Source organism: Limulus polyphemus, unplaced genomic scaffold, assembly GCF_000517525.1.
Source record: "Limulus polyphemus unplaced genomic scaffold, Limulus_polyphemus-2.1.2 Scaffold2875, whole genome shotgun sequence".
In the NCBI taxonomy this organism is placed as follows: Eukaryota; Metazoa; Arthropoda; class Merostomata; order Xiphosura; family Limulidae; genus Limulus; species Limulus polyphemus.
Window position 1 is genome coordinate 105,706 of NW_013668485.1, and position 21,252 is coordinate 126,957.

The following is a 21,252-nucleotide window of genomic DNA, read 5'->3' on the forward strand; positions in this document are numbered from 1 at the left end:
GTTTTACTTCACCATACGGTGTAATCCTTTCTTACTTATATCAATATCTGTTGGGTTTGGAGTCTGTTTTACTTCACCATACGGTGTAATCCTTTCTTACTTATATCAATATCTGTTGGGTTTGGAGTCTGTTTTACTTCACCATAAAGTGTAATCCTTTTTACTTATATCAATATCTGTCCGGTTTGGAGTCTGTTCTACTTCACCAGACGGTGTAATCATTTCTTACTTATATCAATATCTGTTGGGTTTGGAATCTGTTTTACTTCACCATACGGTGTAATCCTTTCTTACTTATATCAATATCTGTCCGGTTTGGAGTCTGTTCTACTTCACCAGACGGTGTAATCATTTCTTACTTATATCAATATCTGTTGTGTTTGGAGTCTGTTCTACTTCACCATACAGTGTAATCCTTTTTTACTTATATCAATATCTGTCCGGTTTGGAGTCTGTTTTACTTCACCAGACGGTGTAATCCTTTCTTACGTATATCAATATCTGTCCGGTTTGGATTCTGTTCTACTTCACCATACAGTGTAATCCTTTCTTACTTACATCAATATCTGTCAGGTTTTGAGTATGTTCTACTTCACCATATGGTGTAATCCTTTCTTACTTATATCAATATCTGTCCGGTTTGGAATCTGTTCTATTTCATCATATGGTGTAATGCTTTTATACTTATATCAATATCTGTCCGGTTTGGAGTCTGTTCTACTTCACCAGACGGTGTAATCATTTCTTACTTACATCAATATCTGTCCGGTTTGGAGTCTGTTCTACTTCACCAGACGGTGTAATCTATTTCTTACTTATATCAATATCTGTCCATTTTGGAATCTGTTTTACTTCACCATACGGTGTAATCCTTTTATACTTATATCAATATCTGTCCGGTTTTGAGTCTGTTCTACTTCACCATAAAGTGTAATCCTTTCTTACTTATATCAATATCTGTCCAGTTTGGAGTCTGTTCTACTTCACCATACGGTGTAATCCTTTCTTACTTACATCAATATCTGTCCATTTTGGAATCTGTTCTACTTCACCATACGGTGTAATCCTTTCTTACTTACATCAATATCTGTCCATTTTGGAATCTGTTCTACTTCACCATACGGTGTAATCCTTTCTTACTTACATCAATATCTGTCCATTTTGGAGTCTGTTCTACGTCACCATACGGTGTAATCCTTTCTTACTTACATCAATATCTGTCAGGTTTTGAGTATGTTCTACTTCACCATATGGTGTAATCCTTTCTTACTTATATTAATATCTGTCCGTTTTGGAGTCTGTTCTACTTCACCATACGGTGTAATCCTTTCTTACTTATATCAATATCTGTCCGGTTTGGAATCTGTTTTAATTCACCATACGGTGTAATCCTTTCTTACTTATATCAATATCTGTTGGGTTTGGAGTCTGTTCTACTTCACCATATGGTGTAATCCTTTCTTACTTATATCAATATCTGTTGGGTTTGGAGTCTGTTCTACTTCACCATACGGTGTAATCCTTTTTTACTTATATCAATATCTGTTGGGTTTGGAGTCTGTTCTACTTCACCATATGGTGTAATCCTTTCTTACTTGTATCTTTGAAATAAAATTATTATAAGGAAACAAAAACATGTAGGCAGAATTTTGAGTGTTACATGAGGTTCTTGTTTATAGTCTTTTCTGTTGTTTTAAAGCTTATGAAGTTGTGAATTTGATGTGAAATATTTAACTACATTTTATTCCTTTGTGTGTGTGTGAAATTTTAAATATTACAAAAGTATCTCTTAACCTGTAACAGTAAAGACGTATCTTTTTATTTATATATAGGAGTTATACTGTTGAATCTTAGCTACCAGTGTAGGAGTTATTTGAAGTGATCTGTGAAAAGAAATTTTTGTTAATTTAGAAGATTATATGCTCGGCTTGTGCACTATCTGATTCTAAAGCTTGTGACGGTTAAGATATATGATTGAAGAATTACATATCACTTCCGAGATTTTTTTATTAATTTGTCGAGCTACAATACAAAGTCTGTTTTATTTATTATTGTATAACCAGTGTATTTTCACAATTGTCTGAATATACAGCCTCTATTTCTAATGGCATTTTCATTGATGCTCGGTTAGAATGAATATGTATTCATGAAAGAAGAAAAAAACAATTCATTCCCTCAGATCTCTTCATTAAATATTGAGTAAGCATCTTTATTCAGCTTATTAGTTTGTTAGTAACATTCATTGTTATCAATCCTAGATCTTGAACCAGCCTTTGGCTCCACAGACATTACAGTTGTTATATCAACTGCTGCAGCAGATCAAAGTACTTCATCAGTTACAGCAACAGCTGATGCAGCCCCAACCCTTAGGAAAGGGAAATCCTTCCTTGCAGCTGAATGTTCATATCGCACAAACAAAACAAAGGATCGTGAATCTCCAGAACCAGATTGCTGCTCAGCAAGCTCTTTTCCTCAAGCAGCAGGTAAGGCTGTTGTCAGTCATTTCTTTATGTCAGTACTGTGCCGTTCTTTTCCTCGAGCAGCAGGTAAGGCTGTTGTCAGTCATTTCTTTATGTCAGTACTGTGTCGTTCTTTTCCTCAAGCAGCAGGTAAGACTGTTGTCAGTTATTTCTTTGTCAGTAATGTGTCGTTCTTTTCCTCAAGCAGCAGGTAAGGCTGTTGTCAGTTATTTCTTTATGTCAGTACTGTGCCGTTCTTTTCCTCAAGCAGCAGGTAAGGCTGTTGTCAGTTATTTCTTTGTCAGTACTGTGCCGTTCTTTTCCTCAAGCAGTAGGTAAGGCTGTTGTCAGTTATTTCTTTATGTCAGTATTGTGCCGTTCTTTTCCTCAAGCAGCAGGTAAGACTGTTGTCAGTAACTTGTATGACACTTTATATTGATATCATGTTTGGCATTTCTTTTATGTGATTAATAAGGTTAATACCTTGAATGGAACTTTTATAGATTCCATACAATATATATATAATCAGAATGTTATAAAAAAAATAGCATTAAATGATTATTTTTTTATGTATTAATTTGTGTTTTTAAAGAAATTGTAAATAAGGATCAATGCATTTTCTCCTACACACATTTTTGAAATGGCCCTGAGCAAGCACTGCAATAAATAATTCCATCCAGCTATAAACCACCCTATCACACCCAGTAAGTGCCTTGCAGGTGTCGAGTGCATGTCTGTCCGTTTATTAACCCATTAACTGTGGATGACGGGTATTTCCATCATTGAAGTTCTATGGCTCAGCTGCGAATGACGGAAACATCCGTCAGTCGCACATATATAACTATAACTCTATGCGAATGACGATAATTACCGTTTTATTGCGATTGATGGCAACTCAGTTTTATCTGCGAGTCAGAAAACGCAACTGAGCTGCTCCTGCTGCAGTTAATGGGTTAAGTAATAATTATCTTGCCAATTGTTACATGAGAAATATTTTAGAATGGCTATTTTGTCATTGTGTAACATTTATTTAGTGTAATTACAAAGAAATTAATGATTCATGCCATAGTTTGCATGTGGTTTTCTCTTTCTCTGTTTCGTTATTTTTATCAATACGTTCTTTTGTTGCCACCCTTCTATGATGTCACATCATGTGGTCTGAACAGTCACTGAAGAAGCTCAGCTTTGAAAATAGCTGGAGACAATAGCTAAATATCGTTATATAGAGCAATTTATAAACTACTTATAATACATCAGTGGTGATCAAATAAAGTGGTTTGAATAGTAATTTGTTGTGGCTGCCTGGAGATTTTTATGTAGGGCTGAACAGATTAATCTAATGGGAAATTTACTTAAAAAAACATCTGTTGTGAATTTGTTTAGTTTCTTTATGCTTTTATTTTTTTGTTCTTGAAAATGTTTGTGTCAACTTGTAGGTTTTGAAAGTTACAGAACTATTGTATGACAAGATACCTGGTAAGCTCTTAGTTAGGTTTAGCGAGTACAGGAGGTGATCGTAGAATATTAAATATTCAAATCCTTATTTATGTATTATTATTGCTAACTTTATTATATTCAGACAGTACACACAATACAAGTTATTTATTGAAATTATACTATATCGATCAGATATATAAAATTGTCTTTCCCGAGAATACTATGATCAAGTAACAAAAAATGTAACAATATACTTTTTGAAAAGGTGAGGACCAGGGTCAATGATAAATATTTGTCAATGTTTTTTTTATGAATTCTAGCCAGAAATGTTGACTGTTGTAATTGGTGAATTAACTATCATGGGAAATCATGAATATTGGTCGTAATTAACTCTTTCACGGCAAGTTAAAGAGCAAGTTACGGTAACAGAGTTACGATATTCACTTGTACAGCAATACTTGTGGTAACTCTGAGATTTTTTTTAATGTATCTTCTCCAAAACTGAAACAATTTTGTTAAAGATCACAAGTATCCTGTACACAAATAATGTTGGTTTTGTAATTGTTTTTACTGAAAATGTTATTTTTCCGTTGTAGTTACTTGCATTCATACTATTAACAAATGGAGTGCAAGATGATTTTCATTTTAAGTATAAAATACTTTCTTCGTCTGTCATATTTCGTTTGCATAACCTCTAGATCCTCCTAAAAAAATATTAAAAATTGTTTTTTTTTAAGGTAAATGTTTATATTTTATTTTTCATTTTCTCTACCACATCACTAACTGTAGATATTATCAACACACAATGCAATGAAATGATTAAAATTAGGAAATAGAAAAAAACAACATACCTTTTGATTTTTGTAGAATATCTTTAAAGATGTTGTTTTGCTTATATTCATAATTTTGAGTCGTTCCTTTTCACGTTATAGTTAATGTTTCATTTTCCGTTCTTGTCCTTTACCACTTATTCATCTCGATACAATTCAATGGTGCCCTTACAGCATATTACAGTTTCTTTGGGAGACGTGCGACCCTTCGGCAAAATTTTTGTTCACCCCAAAATATCGTAAGCCTTGAAAACAGACACAAAGTATGATATATATAAATGTTTAAACCTTTTAATTATGTATTTTAATACATAATTAACTAAAATATAATAGTAAGATCTAGATACAATTTAAACTGTATCTCTAACTATATCATATTTAGGTAAGAAACAACCGTAAGTGCTACAGTCGATCAAACAGCCAACCATACTATTTCTTTGTAGACTGTGATGAAAATTGTTGTTAGATTATACTGTAAGATAAGCTCTTCCTATGTATGTGTGTGTGTGTGTGTGTGTATGTAACGTCTACATGAGGCTATAAAGCTCAAAGAAATCTGTTGAAGGTGGGTGTGGCAGCTATCAGGTGATTGAAAACATTTAATACTTGTTCCAACTGTATTCATTCATAGAACTTTGAAATGAGTGAGTCGGAAGGATATCTAAGCATCTTATTGTCTAAACGTACCATTGTGTTATTGAAGATACACAGAGCCAAAGTAGGGAATTTTCATAATTCAGTGGTCATGTGACAGTACATTTTTCGTGGTCAGTCAACTCAACAGAGTTGGGCTAGAGAAAATAACAGATGAAATATAAAGTTTTACTGAAGCAAAAAGAAAAAAAACTTGACATTCATTTAGCAGGTTTAGAGGTTACTCAAACGAAAAAAGTATTTTTAATCTCAACATCAAATTCATCTTGCAGTTGGACTAGTGTACCTCCTGACTCCATGTATTCATGGATGAATCACTAGTAAAAATGATTATGTAAAAAATTGATTTTCATGTACAAAAGACTTGCCAGATTTTGTGAACATCCCTGATTCAAGTTGTGATTTATCATAATTAATCCTTTGGTACTGCTACTATATTTATGTAGGGTTAACTTTATCACAACTATTAAGCACCTTGCAGTATTATTTTACTAAATTTTAGCACACTTTGATACATATTGTGTGGTTCGGAAGTGAAGAAGTTTTTACGTTGACCGTTAGTGTTATAAGTGAATATTTTAAACATTTTTTTAATTATTTGATGCAGAAGTTTTTATCTTGTAGCAATTTCCACATCAGTCAACCATATCAAGTCCTCAGCCGTCCCCTAATGATCTGTTTAAGCCCAGTGTGGATCCTGTAGCCACTCTTAATTCTGACTTACGTGAATTGCCACTGAAAGATTCTCCAATTGGCCAGCCTCAATCCCGTCTTCCCCACTGGAAGAATTCTTCCCATGAAAAGGATGATGCAGGAAACAATCCTGGTGCTAATTCTGGGGGAAATCCCAGTGGCTTTGGAGATTTCAGTCGGGCACCAGGATCCATGTCAAAGCCTTTGTCCTCACCTGTATTGTCATCATCTGTGTCTTCTTCACATTCCAGTCCTAACTTGCACCAGCTTTTGACTCAGAGTGATAGCACGTGGTCTAGTCTGACAGGAGCTCAGAACGACTGGCCAGAACCCTCTTCGCTGGCATCAGCCAACAACACATCAAACAGCATCGTGGGCAGTAGTCCTACCACTCCCACCAGCAACAGTTCCATTAAGGTAGGCACCTCCAGTGGCAATGGCAGTAATAATATATCAATGGAAGACCGAAAAGATTCTGCCTCTACCAATCCATGCACTAGCTCAAGTGCCCAATCCACCTACAATTTGACCGATCTCGTAGCCGAGTTTGAGCCAGGGAAGCCGTGGAAGGGTACCCCTCAGAAGAATATCGAAGACGATCCACACGTCACACCTGGCAGCGTGGCACGTTCTCCTCTCTCGCTGAATACTATAAAAGATTCAGAACTTTTTAGTTGGTCAGCAAAGTCCAGTCCAAACATTCAAAATAATGACACCCTCGTGTCTTCTCTGACTTCCACTTTGCCTGGCAGTAACAATTGCTGGACCTTTTACCCACCTACCTCCCAGAACAGGTAAAAAAAATTGGTATTATAGCAATATCTTCTAAAAGAAAACATTGTGTTTAATTATCAAATTTGAGGTTTCGTTGTAGTCAGTTTAATATCTTCACTGTAAAATGTATAGAAATGAAAGGGGGAAATTACTTGAGAATTTAGTTAGTTGTAAAAGTTTTTTTCATTGTTATATAAATAAATACCTCTGTATATCACTCAAGATTAGGAATATGTTAACCATTTCTCCTCAAGTCTACTGTAGCGTAAGCATTTGTTCTTGTATTCAACAGTAGTATGCATCTATTTTTGTGAGAGCAGACTAATGTGTTTGTAATTTTTCTTAAAACATTGTTCATGATTTCTGTTGCCCTCTATTAGCAGTGGAACTGTGACTAAATATAATTAGTGGTTTATTGATGTCTTTTTACTTGTACAATTTCTCAAAATAATTACATCCACTCTAGCTCTAACAAGCAAGCAAACTTAAAGACTGGTTGGGGGGGCACCTTGGGTCCAGGATCCGACGTCTGGGAAGTGCCTACCCCCAAAACACGTGGTCCACCACCCGGTCTCAGTGCACAGGGCAAAGGACTTGGGAGTTCTTGGAACTCGTCGCAGAGTGGAAGTCGACAGAGCTGGGGTCCCAGTTCTTCCTCGGGTAAGGCGTGTTATCGGAGAGCTCGTAATAGATTCTTTTATACGGAAATTGTATTCAGGACGGAGTAACTTAACTAGAACGAATATGTTCATTAGATTAATTGTAATATATTTTAGTATTTACTAGTATCAGTTGAGTAAAAGTTAAAAGTGTAAGAAACAGACTTAGTAGTGTAAAGTAAAATAAAGTTAGGCCCAGAGTAATTGTGATATAAAATCACAAGAGATAGACTGAATAGAAATCTAAATTGTAGAGTCCTTTATGCAACAGTAAAAACCTAAAATACTAAGTTACTTAACCCTGTTACAAAATTTAAGTTAAAGTAACTCTCTCTCTCTCTCTCTTAACTATTTTTAAATTAAAAATATTATATAATTGATATTTTTGTCACGCTTTATTAGTGTGAAAAATCAATACAATTTTGTGTTGTCTTTCCTAGCAGCTCAAGGGTTTTTTAAAAGCTGAGCCGTAATATAAGTTTCTATTTGATAAACCAAGTATCATGATTTTCCCTCTTTTTTTTTAGTGGTTTTATTACTACAGCCATTTGTTGTTTCTCTCTTAGGTATCGTAGAATGTGACGTGAACATTTAGTAATGAAATTCTGTATTGTAAATAGTTAGCCCATGTCTAATTATTTTAATAAAGCAGATTAGATAGACCAGGCGTATAAAACACACGGCCTCTGGGCCGTATCCGGCCCGCGTGGTGGTTTTATCTGGCCTGAGAAGAGTTCTTAAAATATAAGGAAATCAAAGTCTTTTTAAATTTTACTTTTGATTCCTACAGTGTGGCCTGCAATTATGTTTAAAAATTGTTATCTGGCCCTTGTCATGGAGGAAGTTGTACATACCTGATATATAGATTATATACTTTGATGTTGAATAATTAAAACGATTTGAACAGTAACTTGTAAGGATGAACGGTGGAGTCTAAAGGGAAGTTTAGAAAATTGCATAGGAATTTTTTGTAGGTTCATTCCTGAAAATATTTTTGTGTTAAATTTTATCTGTTTGAAAGCTACCGGAATTTTCTTCCATGACAAGACATCGGGTAAGCCAAGATAAGTAGGTGTTGGCCAAATATTCTCAAATTGTTATGTATTTAATACTACTTTCCGTACGGGTTTAGTCTATGTGACCGACTTTGTAACCATAGTGACCATTTAAGCTTGAATTCTATAACTTTTATATGTTTTGTATATCTCCACAAAACTTGGCAAGCTTTCAGTAAAGGTTCTTTGTACACAGTCACCTTTTTTTAATTAAATATTTTTTACTAAAGATTTCTCCATGAATATATGGAGAATTTTGACTGCTTAGAGTGTAAAGTGATGTTCATGTTAAGATCAAAAATACTTTTCTTCTAAAAAGTTTTAACATTTCATTTGCATAACCTGTAAAACCTCCAAGATAACTATTAGATTTTTTTGTTTATAACACTGTATTTTATCTGTTATTTTCTCCACTACAAGAACTTTATATGTTGCTGTGGTGTGCCCACCGAAAAAATAAGATTAAGTCTGTGAAACTCGTTAATACATGTATAAAATAAATACGAAATATATTGTAATTTTCTATATATATATTATACTCTGATGTGATTAGTGCTCTGTTTATTTTTGTTTTTCATTAATATTTATTTTAAAAATTCTTGTGTATATTTATATGTAGGATTAAAGAAGGTTAGAAAAAGTGTTGACAAGTGTGTTAGTTGTGTATATTTATATGTAGGATTAAAGAAGGTTAGAAAAAGTGTTATACGTGTTGACAAGTGTGTTAGTTTTGTATATTTATATGTAGGATTAAAGAAGGTTGGAAAAAGTGTTATACGTGTTGACAAGTGTGTTAGTTTTGTATATTTATATGTAGGATTAAAGAAGGTTGGAAAAAGTGTTATACTTGTTGACAAGTGTGTTAGTTTTGTATATTTATATGTAGGATTAAAGAAGGTTAGAAAAAGTGTTATACGTGTTGACAAGTGTGTTAGTTGTGTATAGAAGGTTAAGGTGAGAAAATGGTAAAAATAAATATTCAGTGATGATCTTTTTATCTAATTAAATTTGATTTCTCTAACCTTATGATTATTTTAACTAGTTGAAAATTTACACATTCAGTTAAGTATTGACACTTGAAGGGAAAAAAAGATATTTGTTTTGGAAATATCAGACTATAGTCTAAAAAGATATCAATTAATTTGTATCTGATAAAACGATTTCTTAAGAAACCAATAAAAACGATGCTACTTACTTTTAATTGCATAATTAACAACGTTTTATAATAATTAAATAGTTAATTTTTAAAGTTAATATTACCGAAATATAGTGTTAAGAAAACTCGGTCTGTTTCATCATTTGAACATGTGACTTCCCATTTATTGTTGGAAGCTGCAGTATTTTTCTTGGCACTTGTTTTAAGTTTCTTGAAAGGAAATGGTTTTTATTAAAATGCTCATAGCTGTTGTTTGTTTAATAATTTCTTTCCTCGAGAGCTACCACTTTGTGTTTGTGTTACTAACCTTGCTTATGGCTGGCAACTACACGCTTGTCAATGTTTATTGCAGAAAATAGTAACTGATGAGAGTTTTGTCTTTAGTTTTTATTAGACTACCTTTCCCCATTTCTTGGCTAATTTCATTATTGTGTATGTACAAACCACTAACATTGTTTTAGACTTGTGCTTTATTATTGTTTTATTTATACGTAACTTGTAGTTTTAGGTCTGGGTTTGGCTTTGGTACTTTTTTTCTGTAGCATTACACACTTGACTACTGTGTTTGTTCCTTTTTGTTTTCCCCCTTCATCTCTAGCTTTACACGCTTGACTACTGTATGTCTATTCCTTTTCATTTTCCCCCTTCTTCTGTAGCATTACACACTTGACTACTGTGTGTTTTCCTTCTCGTTTTCCCCCCTTCATCTCTAGCATTATACATTCACTACTGTGTGTTTGTTCCTGTTGGTTTTCCCTCTTCTTTTGTTATTTTTTATGTGAAAAGTTATATTATTATGTATTGAATGCTACTGAACTAGTAGGTTATACCATCAGAATTTATATATTCTATCAGCTAGTTTTCAAGTTTGTTATGATTTACCCAAAAGTTATTGTGGTTGACTTTATTCCATTAGTTGAAATAAACATTGATTTAAAACATTTGAAAGATATATTTCTTGTTAAATTCATGCACGTGATGATTCGCGAGAATAGTTCCGATAAATCCTGGAAAGAAAAAGATTTAACGATGACGTTATTTTTGTGTTCATGTACGTGAATAGAATAGTATTAGATGCATGAACTGTATTGGGCAAGTAAATTTTAGAAATATCTATATTCATAAAATTGTTATAGTTTGTTTTATCAATTTATGTTAGTATCCTGTATTTAATTAATATTATTCACATCATTTCTGTTGCAATAGGATGGGACAAAGAAAATTCTTCACTTATTCTGAAAAACCTAACACCTCAGGTAATATTTTTATTGTATAATCTCATTGAAGTGAGCTTGATTCTCTGTTACTCAAGAGTTATAAAGACTGAAACTTTAAAAAAAAACACCAATAACTTTTTATTTTGTAAAAAAAAGAATTAAAATAAAGATGATTTATGAACCCCCTTCCCTCTTTTCTAAAAAATTAAAACTGTAAGTTTCTTTACTAAGTACACAATTTCTAATAAAACTATTCTCTTTATCAGCTCCATTTGTATTTTTTAAAAACTGTCTAATCTATAAACTTTGTTTTAAATAAAAGCTTTATTAACCCTACTCATATGGGCCTGGTTCTTTTACTTATGCCATGATGTTTTAGAGAGTTAACATTCAAAATTTAAACAACTTTATTACCTATGTTTTTAATTTCAAAAACAGATGTTTGAAAAATTCTTAATGTTCGCTTTTGTTGTCACGTGACATGTGAACACACTTGTCACCTTTTACGAAAGAGAACATTCTAGAAAACTAAATACAAAAACTGTAAGATGACAAGAAGTACTTTTATTCTTAATATGAATATAACCTTTCACTCAGACTAGTCTGATTACATAAAGTCAGAAACATTTCTAGTTAAAATGCTTTATTTAGAAAAAAATCTGATTTTTTATGTAATTGTACTAAAAGCTTATCAAATTTCATAGAGATGCACTTGGTAAAAATTCTTAAGTTGTAGTATGTTAGTTTCATGGTTAAAAGTTTTGTCATTTTCGTCATACCCGTATGAGTAGGGTTAGCCTCTTATCTAATAAAAACTGGCACTTATTTTGCCTAAATATTGTTGAGCTTTAATATAAAGTGTGAGTTCACTTGGAATCCCTGGTAATTCATATTACAATTATTTATAAGCATCAACAGCTATCTGCTTTCAAAGTACAGTATTTTTAACTTTACTAGCTGTATGTATGTTTAGCATTTGAGGATTTAGGACTCATTCTATGGAAATGTCAGTTTATTCCGTTAAAAGCTCAGTTATGTGTTAGCCGTGAGAACCTTAATGCTCACTTACAGTATTTAAAGTAGTTGTGAATTTGAAAGTGCTGTGTCATTTGTACATAATGTTTTTGTTTGTCTTAGATTGATGGTTCAACCCTCAAAACATTATGTATGCAACATGGTCCCCTACAGCTTTTTCATCTACTTCTAAACCATGGGATAGCACTGGTACGCTACTCCAGTCGTGAGGAAGCATCAAAAGCTCAGTCAGCTTTGAACAATTGTGTCCTTGGCAACACCACCATCCTCGCTGATATACCGAGCGAGTCCGAGGTCCAGCAGTACCTTCAGCTTGCCAGTTCTAGCGGGATGGGATGGACAAGCAATCAATCCTCAGGGAGTGCCAGCACTTCGTCGTCTGGCTTCCGCAGCAACGGTAGCTCGTACCCCTTCAGCGGAAGTGGGGGCAGTGGCAGTAGCCGTATGGAATCGGGTACTTGGAACCCCACCAGCTCTCGTTTGTGGGCTTTCCCCGGTAACAGCAGCAGCAGCCTGTGGAGCACTCCTACTAATATGAGTGACAGAAATCAAAACTCGCGTTCCTTCTACAATTCCTTTTTGTCTAGCGATTTGTTGGGCACCGAGTCCATGTAACTCGAGAAAGTAAATCTGGTTTCAGGACCCTGAAAACGTCCAGCCACAAGTTACGTTAGGAGATCTTCCAGGGTAATAAGTATATCTATTATAAATGTATTAACACGAGTTCTGAGGTGCATTCTTTGTAGTTTAAAACCATTGATGCCAATTATATCTTAATTGGTCAGTTTGTGATGCAGATTATTATGAAACTATCTAAGACAAACATACGTACCTAAAGGTTATAACACTAATATAGTTATTATTATTATTATTATTATTATAAGTAATTATGATATTCTCAGGCTTCTCAGAAGCCACATGTCAGTTGTGATAACTGAATTGTCAATTGTTGGTTTAAGAAAGAAAAAAAAATTATATATATAAAAAATACATTCTTCCATTGTGTTAACTGAACTATTGAGGTGTTGGGATGCAAAGTTCAAACAAGTGTGTGATATTTTTTACAGCATTGTTTTGACTTGTGTGTGTTTATTTCACTCTCTACTTTGCTTCCAACTCCTCAACTTCTTCAAAATATGCTCAGCTGTCGTAAGAAATTAGATGTTTGTGTATATTTGTATCTGAAGTGCCAGAGATGTACAGAAGGCCTTACCTGAACGTTATCTGCCATATCAATAATATTGACGGATCCTGAACTTGGTTTATGTTGATATTAGTAATTACAGTTGAGAATGTACAGTTCAGTAATGTGTTGTCAGCCAAAAATAACTAAAACCTCAATAAATATCATTTAGAATTTTTTTACTTTCACAGGCATAACATTTCTTGTATACTGTTTGTCTTTCTCTCACACTCTTTTTTTTTTTAATTTTTCTCTCTCCTTTTAGGGGTAATTTATTGTATTAGTTTCTTATTGATTGAAAAGAAAGTTAATTTTTCTCAGCTATAGGTTGTGGATCTGTATTCAGAAATAACTGCCACAACCATCTTGTTAAATATAATGATTTACTTTTTATATAGTTGTTAGGATCCACAGTAAAATTAGTTATGTACATAGAAAAAAAAAAAAGAGAAAAATTATACTAAAGTAAGAAATAATGAAAAAAAAAAACCATCAGTTATTTTCCGCTGATGTACGAAAAAAAACCTCATTCCAAAGGTAATGTACGGATAATACATTTTAATCGGATCTTTTCTTGGCAGAAGACAAGTGTGTAGTATCTTGGCAATCATTTCTTGATACCTGGTGATGTAAATTTAAATATTCGTGGAACATTGCATTAGGTGACCAGGATTGTTCAAACCATGCTATGGATACTTTGTACTTAAGGACTGACTAGTGTGTATGTCCTCAACATCCAAAGAAACATTGGAACGAAGTTTGACACCCCTCGGAGTCAAGTGGAATGTCCCACGTTTTCTGATGTTTTATGCTGAAATATGAAATTTTGCATATTTGTTTTTATGTGGTGCTTTTAAGAAGGCTACACAGGACCATCGGTGGCAGGATTGTTGCCTTCGTTCCAGGAACTTTTAAAAAAAATCCTGCCTTCTAGTGCTGACTATGATTTTTTGAGCATTGTTGCTTGCCAAAGTTTATAAGATCAAATTACTAAAACCAATTTAAATGAGATTGTTATAAATAGAAAGAAGAAAAAAAAATTGTTTCTATTACAGAAATATTGCTTTAAGAGTGTAATATGTGTAATATATATAAATGTGTGTATAAAGTTCCTTTTATGTTGACTGTCTGATTAGGGCAGCTCTTGGTCCCAGGAGACTTGATGTGAGACTAGGCCTAAACCCGGTGGCTGTATGATCTACTACACATTACATCTTTTGGTACAAAATATAGTGTTAGATTGTTTTGGTTTGTTGTTCACATGTTTATTAGTGTCAGTTGGCCTTGCATTCCATAGAGATATTATACTGGAAGAGTGGCTCACAGTTTGTTTAGCATAAGTAATGTTCTATGTAATGCTGCTTTTAAAGACTTAAGTAAGGTGAATAAAACATTGAGTTCTTGTCAAGAAATAAAAAAAAAGAAAAAACATAAAAAAAATTAATATATATTTATATGTGTTCTGTTTCATTTTGTAAAGGATTTTTGTTTAGCTTAAAAAAAATTATTGTATGTACATTTAAGATGTCTAGTGCAGTGTATACAAATAGTACTGGTCTTTAGTCTGTTTCCTTGACTTTTCATTGCAATGACTTGCACACCTCTGTGGACCATACAAAAATAGGAGGCTTATAGTCAGCACAGTGCCTCCATCCGAAACTAAAGTAGAACATCCATACATCTTGGCTGTACTTAGTGATATGTTTGTTTTAGATTGAAATTCTCAACAACCTGTAGCTACAGTGATAATAATAAACTAACCTGTGCCACCCATTTTTCCAAAAAAAGGTTTTGTTTACTGTATATTCACACCAAGGACACTAGTATACAGTAATTAAACTAACCATTGTTTTTAAAAACCGATCGTCAAAATGTTCATACTTGAGAATTTCTCGTGGAAATTCAAAGGCTCGGAAATAGCCCTACTTGGCTTTAACCTTGTGGTCTTCACTTTTAAGAAGCCAGTGACGTATTATGTTAGTATGGCCATCAGCTGATGGACGGCATTGATGTGCCCCGAAATATTTTGGTGTTTTGACTCTGACCGTCCAGTCCTTCTTTTTTTTTTTTTTTTTGTACCCTAAAGGTATTTGTCTTCAGTCGGGAATCCTAGCAGTGGTGTGATTTCTAAATTTCGCCAGCAGTTCCAAGACCGGTTTTCACTACTCCTAGAAAGAGTACACGGTGCTAGCTCACTTGTAAAGGTTGTGTAGGAGAAGCTCCTTCTCCTAATATTCCTGCATCTTCCTAAATTATTCTATGTTTTAAAGTGAACTTGTAAAATAAAGCTGTAAATGGAGCTACTAATTAAGGTATTGTCATCCCAGTACTGTGAAGTGTATGTGTGTGTGCTTATGCTTTACTTGTTCTTATTGTCATTGGTAAAGACAAGCTCAGCATGGTTAGAAAGTTTGTCCAGTAAAGTATGTATACAGATCAGAGTTGATATGTGATATTGTGTGGCTTATCTTCGGGACTTTACTGTGGATTATGTTTTATATTAGTGACACTGGCACTGTAAATGGCTGTGTGCCTAGTCTGAGTATTAGTTTCACCCAGTTTTTGTTGTCACTGTTGAATTCCATGAATCTGGGACCTTATTTCAACACTTATTTTTTAAAAGCTCTTTTGAAACCCACGGCTTGAGCACTAGTGAGAAACAAGTCCAGAACAGTTTTGACTCAACTCTTCCTTGCCTTTATTTTAACAACAGTTGTGAATTCTGTGTTGATCATAGGATTTACTTTTGTTTCATTTAGTGAGCAGTGTTTAAAGCCTGGGTTTGATTCACTCAGTTTTTAGTGAGTTAAATGTGATTTAAATAATATCCATGAATGTTATTGGCTCGTTTTTGAAATTGAACTTAAGTTATTTTGTACGGTAAAGAGTAAAAATGTTAGATTTTAAATATAAATGTTTCATATTTGGTTACGGTTGCTCGACCTTCTTAATGTATAGAGCTACAGTTAGTTTTCTCTAGTACGATATTAGAATTAAGTAATATTATTCTATTGGTGTTTGTAAGAGGAAACGAGACATTTCTAGCATTTAGAAGAAACAACAGGCACAGATCTCGCCTCCTTTCCATGTTGAGAGCCACTCAGTCAGCAACAACTTAAAACAGCAACGGGTTTTTATGACACATATAATCAGCATAAATTTTCCGAAAAAAACGACACTGGTGTGGAAAAGTAATCTCAATTAATTGTGTTTAAACGCTTCTTTCATGTTGTGCTTAGAAAACTATTATTTCGTTGTTATGGTTGATCCGTTAGTGGAGGCATTTCAGAACGTAGCAAAATTTTCATTGCTGAGAGTTACTTAAAAGTCAAAACAGTATCTAGAGCAAGCTTACCCCTTTTTTTTTTTTAATTTGTCTTTTCAGATTAACCATATTTAAATCTTTTCTTTAACTCGTTTGTAATATATCAGATGTTGGTGTTACTTAAGTAACTGTTCTCACAGCTCAACAAATCAAAATTAATTGGCTATTGTCATTATGTCGGGATGTGTTTTGTAAATGTGTGTACAGGTTGCTGGTTGTACGTTGCTGCAGCCAGTTTGGTGTTCTATAATTAAGCTGTTAAAAACTAATGTTATCCTGGTTTATGTGAATGGAGTTGATAATGAAGGTTACAAGCAATGTTTATGTATTCATGTTTATGCCACCAATGAAAGATATTTTCTGTCATCTTTGACTGTCAGTATTTCATGTTGCCATTTTACAATTTAAATGTTTTCAACACTCAAAAAAATAAAAGTGAAAAATTTACAATTTGTATTAAGTGCACAGAAGAAGAAAAAAACTGGACTAGTAAAAAAAAAAATATATATATATATATATATATATACATTGGTAGATATCTTAATTTTAGCCGGTATTGGTGATATTACAGCTTGTGTGAAAACGTTTTCAAAATTTGATTTGTTAGTAGTCTTGTCATAATTTAAAACTGGTATAGGTAGTAAAATATGAAATCCCTATAACTGTTGGAGAAAGAATTATCAATATTGTTATATACTGAATGTAATTGAAAATCCCTCTTTGGATGTTTTTAACCTTACTGTGAGTTAAACCTACCTACCCTCTGGTTTCAGGTTTGGGAATGTTTTTTTTTGTTTTATTACTACAGTAAGGACATCATTCCACCCAAACAGAGGTGTTTTAGGTGAAGTTCATTGGCGTATCTTTGCATCGTGTGTTTGAAAACACTAATTAACATCGACGTTTAGAAGTGTTGAAGTTAGGCTTAAGATTGTCAGGGTCACACGTGTTCAGCGTGTTCGTTTTATCAGTTACTTTAAAAGTGAGAGCTGTGTGAGAAGGCCCTTCCTTAAACTGTAACAATCTCTAGAGAAAGTAACCTTTCCAAGAGATGGGGTAGAAATGACGATATATATATATATATATATATATAATGATTTATTATCTGTGAGAAATAGAGCAAGCCAGTGGTAACACGTTAGTGGGCGTATGGGCGAAGAATTGAAAAATAACACGAATGCGGATGGGTACAGAAATAAGTAAAAGCTAGTTTGGATTTCAAAAAATAAAATGTAACTCAGAGGTAATGGTGTGTGAAAAACGTTTTAATTTACAGCGTCAGTTTTGTTTTGTGTGTAGTCTTTATTACTGCTTACAGCATATTTTTTTTTATAAAAGTAGAACAAACGTGTTCTGTTATGACACTGAAAAGCAAACAGTAATATTAACTTGTATTAACTCGACACTAGTATGTTTTTTTTTGTATGCTTTTACTCAATTTTTATCTAGGAAGTGCATTTCATCTGCCCCCCCCCCCCCACCACCACCTCCAGTGACTTGAGTTATATGTGAAAAGTTATCTGTAATAAAGTTTTTAAAAAATGTTAAGAGTGCGTGTATATGGTGTTAAAAAGTTATTTTGAGACTATTGACGTAACAATCGGAATTAACAATGGCATTTCTATGCTTATCACACAACATAAACCCTCCTTTTTTAGGCGTTAAAAACGTATGCAATCGGAATTAAGGAGAACATCCTTTGAGATATTTAAAAAAGTCATTTTTTTAAAGCATTGTTAATGGGAATTCATGATGGTACACAATAATACTACCCTAAAGCGTATTCTTATCTCCATTGTCTTGGTGTTACAAAATGTAAGGTGAACTGATATCGTGTAGTCTTTGTTTTAATTAACGAGTAGGAAAAAAAGGCATTATGGTTTGGTGATATAGTTTTTTTTTAACTGTTGTTTTTGTTGAATCCTAAAAACTGGTTTATATATGTACGCAAGAAAGTCCGTTTTTGTGTAAAGCTGTTTTCACTTCCTCTGTATTAATAATTTGTTCTTGCTATACGTTTGTAATCAGTAAAGTATTGTTGTCGTGTTTTTAATATTATTATAGTCAGCAAAGTAAGCTGGAATCTGTGAAGTAATATTATCTTACATTTAGTCACAACTATAAATACTCTTGTTATTAAATACTAGTGAGTCAAGTTTTTGTTTATTGAAATAAGAATAATGCATAAAATATATTTGAATTGAAAGATATTCCAAGGTTTAATTAGGTTGATTTTCTTCGTGCTGGTGTTTACAGTCCGTGCTGTAAGTTTTTTTTCTTAAAAATATGTCGGAATGGTTTCGTTTCTCGATAATATTGAGAATGGTGACGTTGTTGAATCTCGGGTCGTGCTGATTTGAAGGGAGATGTTGGTCTGTCCCTTTTGGCTCGTGAAAGTGCGTGAGGATGACTGGCATGGTAGACGGTAATGATTTCTTCCAGTTTTCAGGTGTAGTTAGTTATAATTGTAGCTTTAATAAATGTAAAACGTTACGTTGAAAGTGACATCGAGAGATAACATGTAGGAAAACAACGCTTAGGACTTTCATCCACCTGTTTTTTAAATGGTTTTCAGTCAGTGGTGTGCCAAAAAACCGAAACAAATCCCCCTTATAATTATTGTAAAAAAAAATTAACTTTCCGTACACGACTTTAAGAATTCCTACAGTGCAGTATTTTGAACGTGGTCGCTGACGTAGTCTTAAAAGTAAGATTTATCCCCCTCACAAGATAAAGGAAATGACGGGGGGGCTAGTATGAGATTCGTATTTGAATATTTAGGACTAATTTTTCTTGACTGGTGATGTGTGTTGTTTTACGAGTTATTGAACACAGTACGACTTAGTTAAAAGTAATCTTTAGTAAACGTTATTAATGGTGGCGTCACTAATAGGTGGAGCCAGTATTTTTATTATTATTTATTTATTTTTAAAGGTGGGGAGTAATCATGGGGAAATATTAGATTTTTTCTTCTTCTGAGAATAAAATCTGTGTTTGCACATTTTAGTATTTGTTGTCACTGGATAAATAGGACGTATTGTGTAGCTTTTGTTTATGCGTTGTTTAAAGAATTCCCTTCCATTGTATTTTGTGTTATCATTCTTCAATTTACAGTTTTCAAAATATTTATCACTTTAAAAAAAAAAAAAAAGTATTTTAGGCTTGTATTTCTAAAGAGTCCTCATTTTGGACGACAGACTTACCCAGTACAAAATTGGATTTGCCAGTCATGCTCTTTTACTTTCTTTTTTTTTTTAGGGGGGGGGGGTGCATTTGTAATTTTTGTGCCTTTTGAAAACCAATAATTAAAACTAACTGAAATTTTGCTCTGTGTAGAAGTGCATATTTTAACGGTGATTGATAGTTTGTTTTTTCTCTATTCATCCGAGATCTAAAAGTAGTAGTTTCCCGGTTTTACATACACAGTTTTAGTTTTATTTTATAGTCTTTGAAAACGTTAAGACGCGCCAAAAATATTCACATTTTATAAAATATGATGTAGTCGACCGTTTAATTCACTGTGCAGTTTTTGGCTAATATAAAAACGAATGCAAGATAACGATACCACCCCCCCTACACTTGCTGTGTTATACTGCTCCTGATATACTAAAGAACTGAGTTTACTATATGCACTAGTGTTTACATTTTAGTTATCTTGCTCAGGGTAGTGTTTTTGTTTGTTTGTTTGTTTTTTGAATCAGTAAATAAGTGGATTGTGGATTTCTTGCCAATTGTTCGTTTATATGATACACGTATACGACAGTTGCGCATGCGTAGTGTTTTTCAATTTGTGTACGTCAGTAAGATTGGGTACACGCTGACAAATCCTTTCGTCCTGCTATATGGTTCTTTTTTTTTTTTTTTTTGGTTGTTGTTCTTAAGTGTTGAAACTGCCCTTAGATTGTGAACTTTTAGATACAGAGAGTCATGGCATGAGTGGAGCACGTGAAAGGCGTACGTCTACCTCGATCTACCTGACTTGCGTGTTGAGCATGCTGGCGCATTCCGTAGACAGTGTGGGGGAGCTGGATTCAGAATCATTACATGTGTACAGTACTGCTATATATATTTGTGAACGAGATTATTTTATGTGCGCCATAGTCAAGCTGTAATAGTAAGGCGATATTTTTTAGATTAAATATATTTTATGGTTTAATTGTAGAAATTTATGTGGTAGATCGGCCAAAAGATACGCGTTTTTCTTGTAGTATAATTGACGTATGTGTTCAATTACTGTACAATTCTGGAAGACCTCGAATACGAACTCTGTAAACAAGTTTTAGCCCTGGAAGTGTAGAAAAGTGTATTTATACTGTTTCTGGTAAAGTACGGGTACCGGTTGTATCAAAAGCCTTATTTTGTTTTTATTATTCATCTGGGCTGACAACGATAAGGTCTCAACTGATTATAGCAAGTGTTTGAAATATGGACCTTCCAGGAGAGACGCTGAATGAAGTATGTGCATTCCCACGTGGCTGTTACAGACACTAAAGGGGCCTTCTCGTAGAAGTTGTTAGACTTTATGGCTGGATGTACTTTGCATAGAAACACTTTTACGTGATGTGTTAATTTTTTGTATTATTCTCCAGCAGTTCTGAAATCAATAAAGTTTTGTGTGCCCAAAATTACCAGGAGTTCTGTGTAGTTCTGTGTGTTTGTGTCGTTATTTCTGTTATGTAGACATGTGCTATGCTCCCAGGTACACTCGTTTCCGTCGTCGGATAAGAGCGAATCTTAATTATTTCACTGGACAGATTTTACAACAGTGTGACGCT

The 21,252-nt window shown here is 33.6% G+C and overlaps 2 protein-coding genes across 2 annotated transcripts in view; both read left to right on the forward strand.

The window, feature by feature from the left end:
- Positions 1-7,255, forward strand: part of LOC111087936 — a 31,768-nt gene extending 24,513 nt beyond the window's left edge. Inside the window, exon 8 of the mRNA XM_022396407.1 lies at positions 7,228-7,255. Coding sequence (XP_022252115.1) covers positions 7,228-7,255 — 28 coding nt within the window. The remainder of the gene's footprint in view (positions 1-7,227) is intronic.
- Positions 7,256-12,101: 4,846 nt separating this feature from the next.
- Positions 12,102-12,584, forward strand: LOC106468105 (protein Gawky-like). Its single transcript, XM_022396408.1, has one exon. It carries the CDS (start codon positions 12,102-12,104, stop codon positions 12,582-12,584), a length of 483 nt encoding a protein of 160 aa, XP_022252116.1.
- Positions 12,585-21,252: the final 8,668 nt, after the last annotated feature.

What these genes read in the sequence shown, in the direction of transcription:
- LOC106468105 (XM_022396408.1), top strand. Translation starts at nt 12,102, where the DNA reads ATGCAACATGGTCCCCTACAGCTTTTTCATCTACTTCTAAACCATGGG.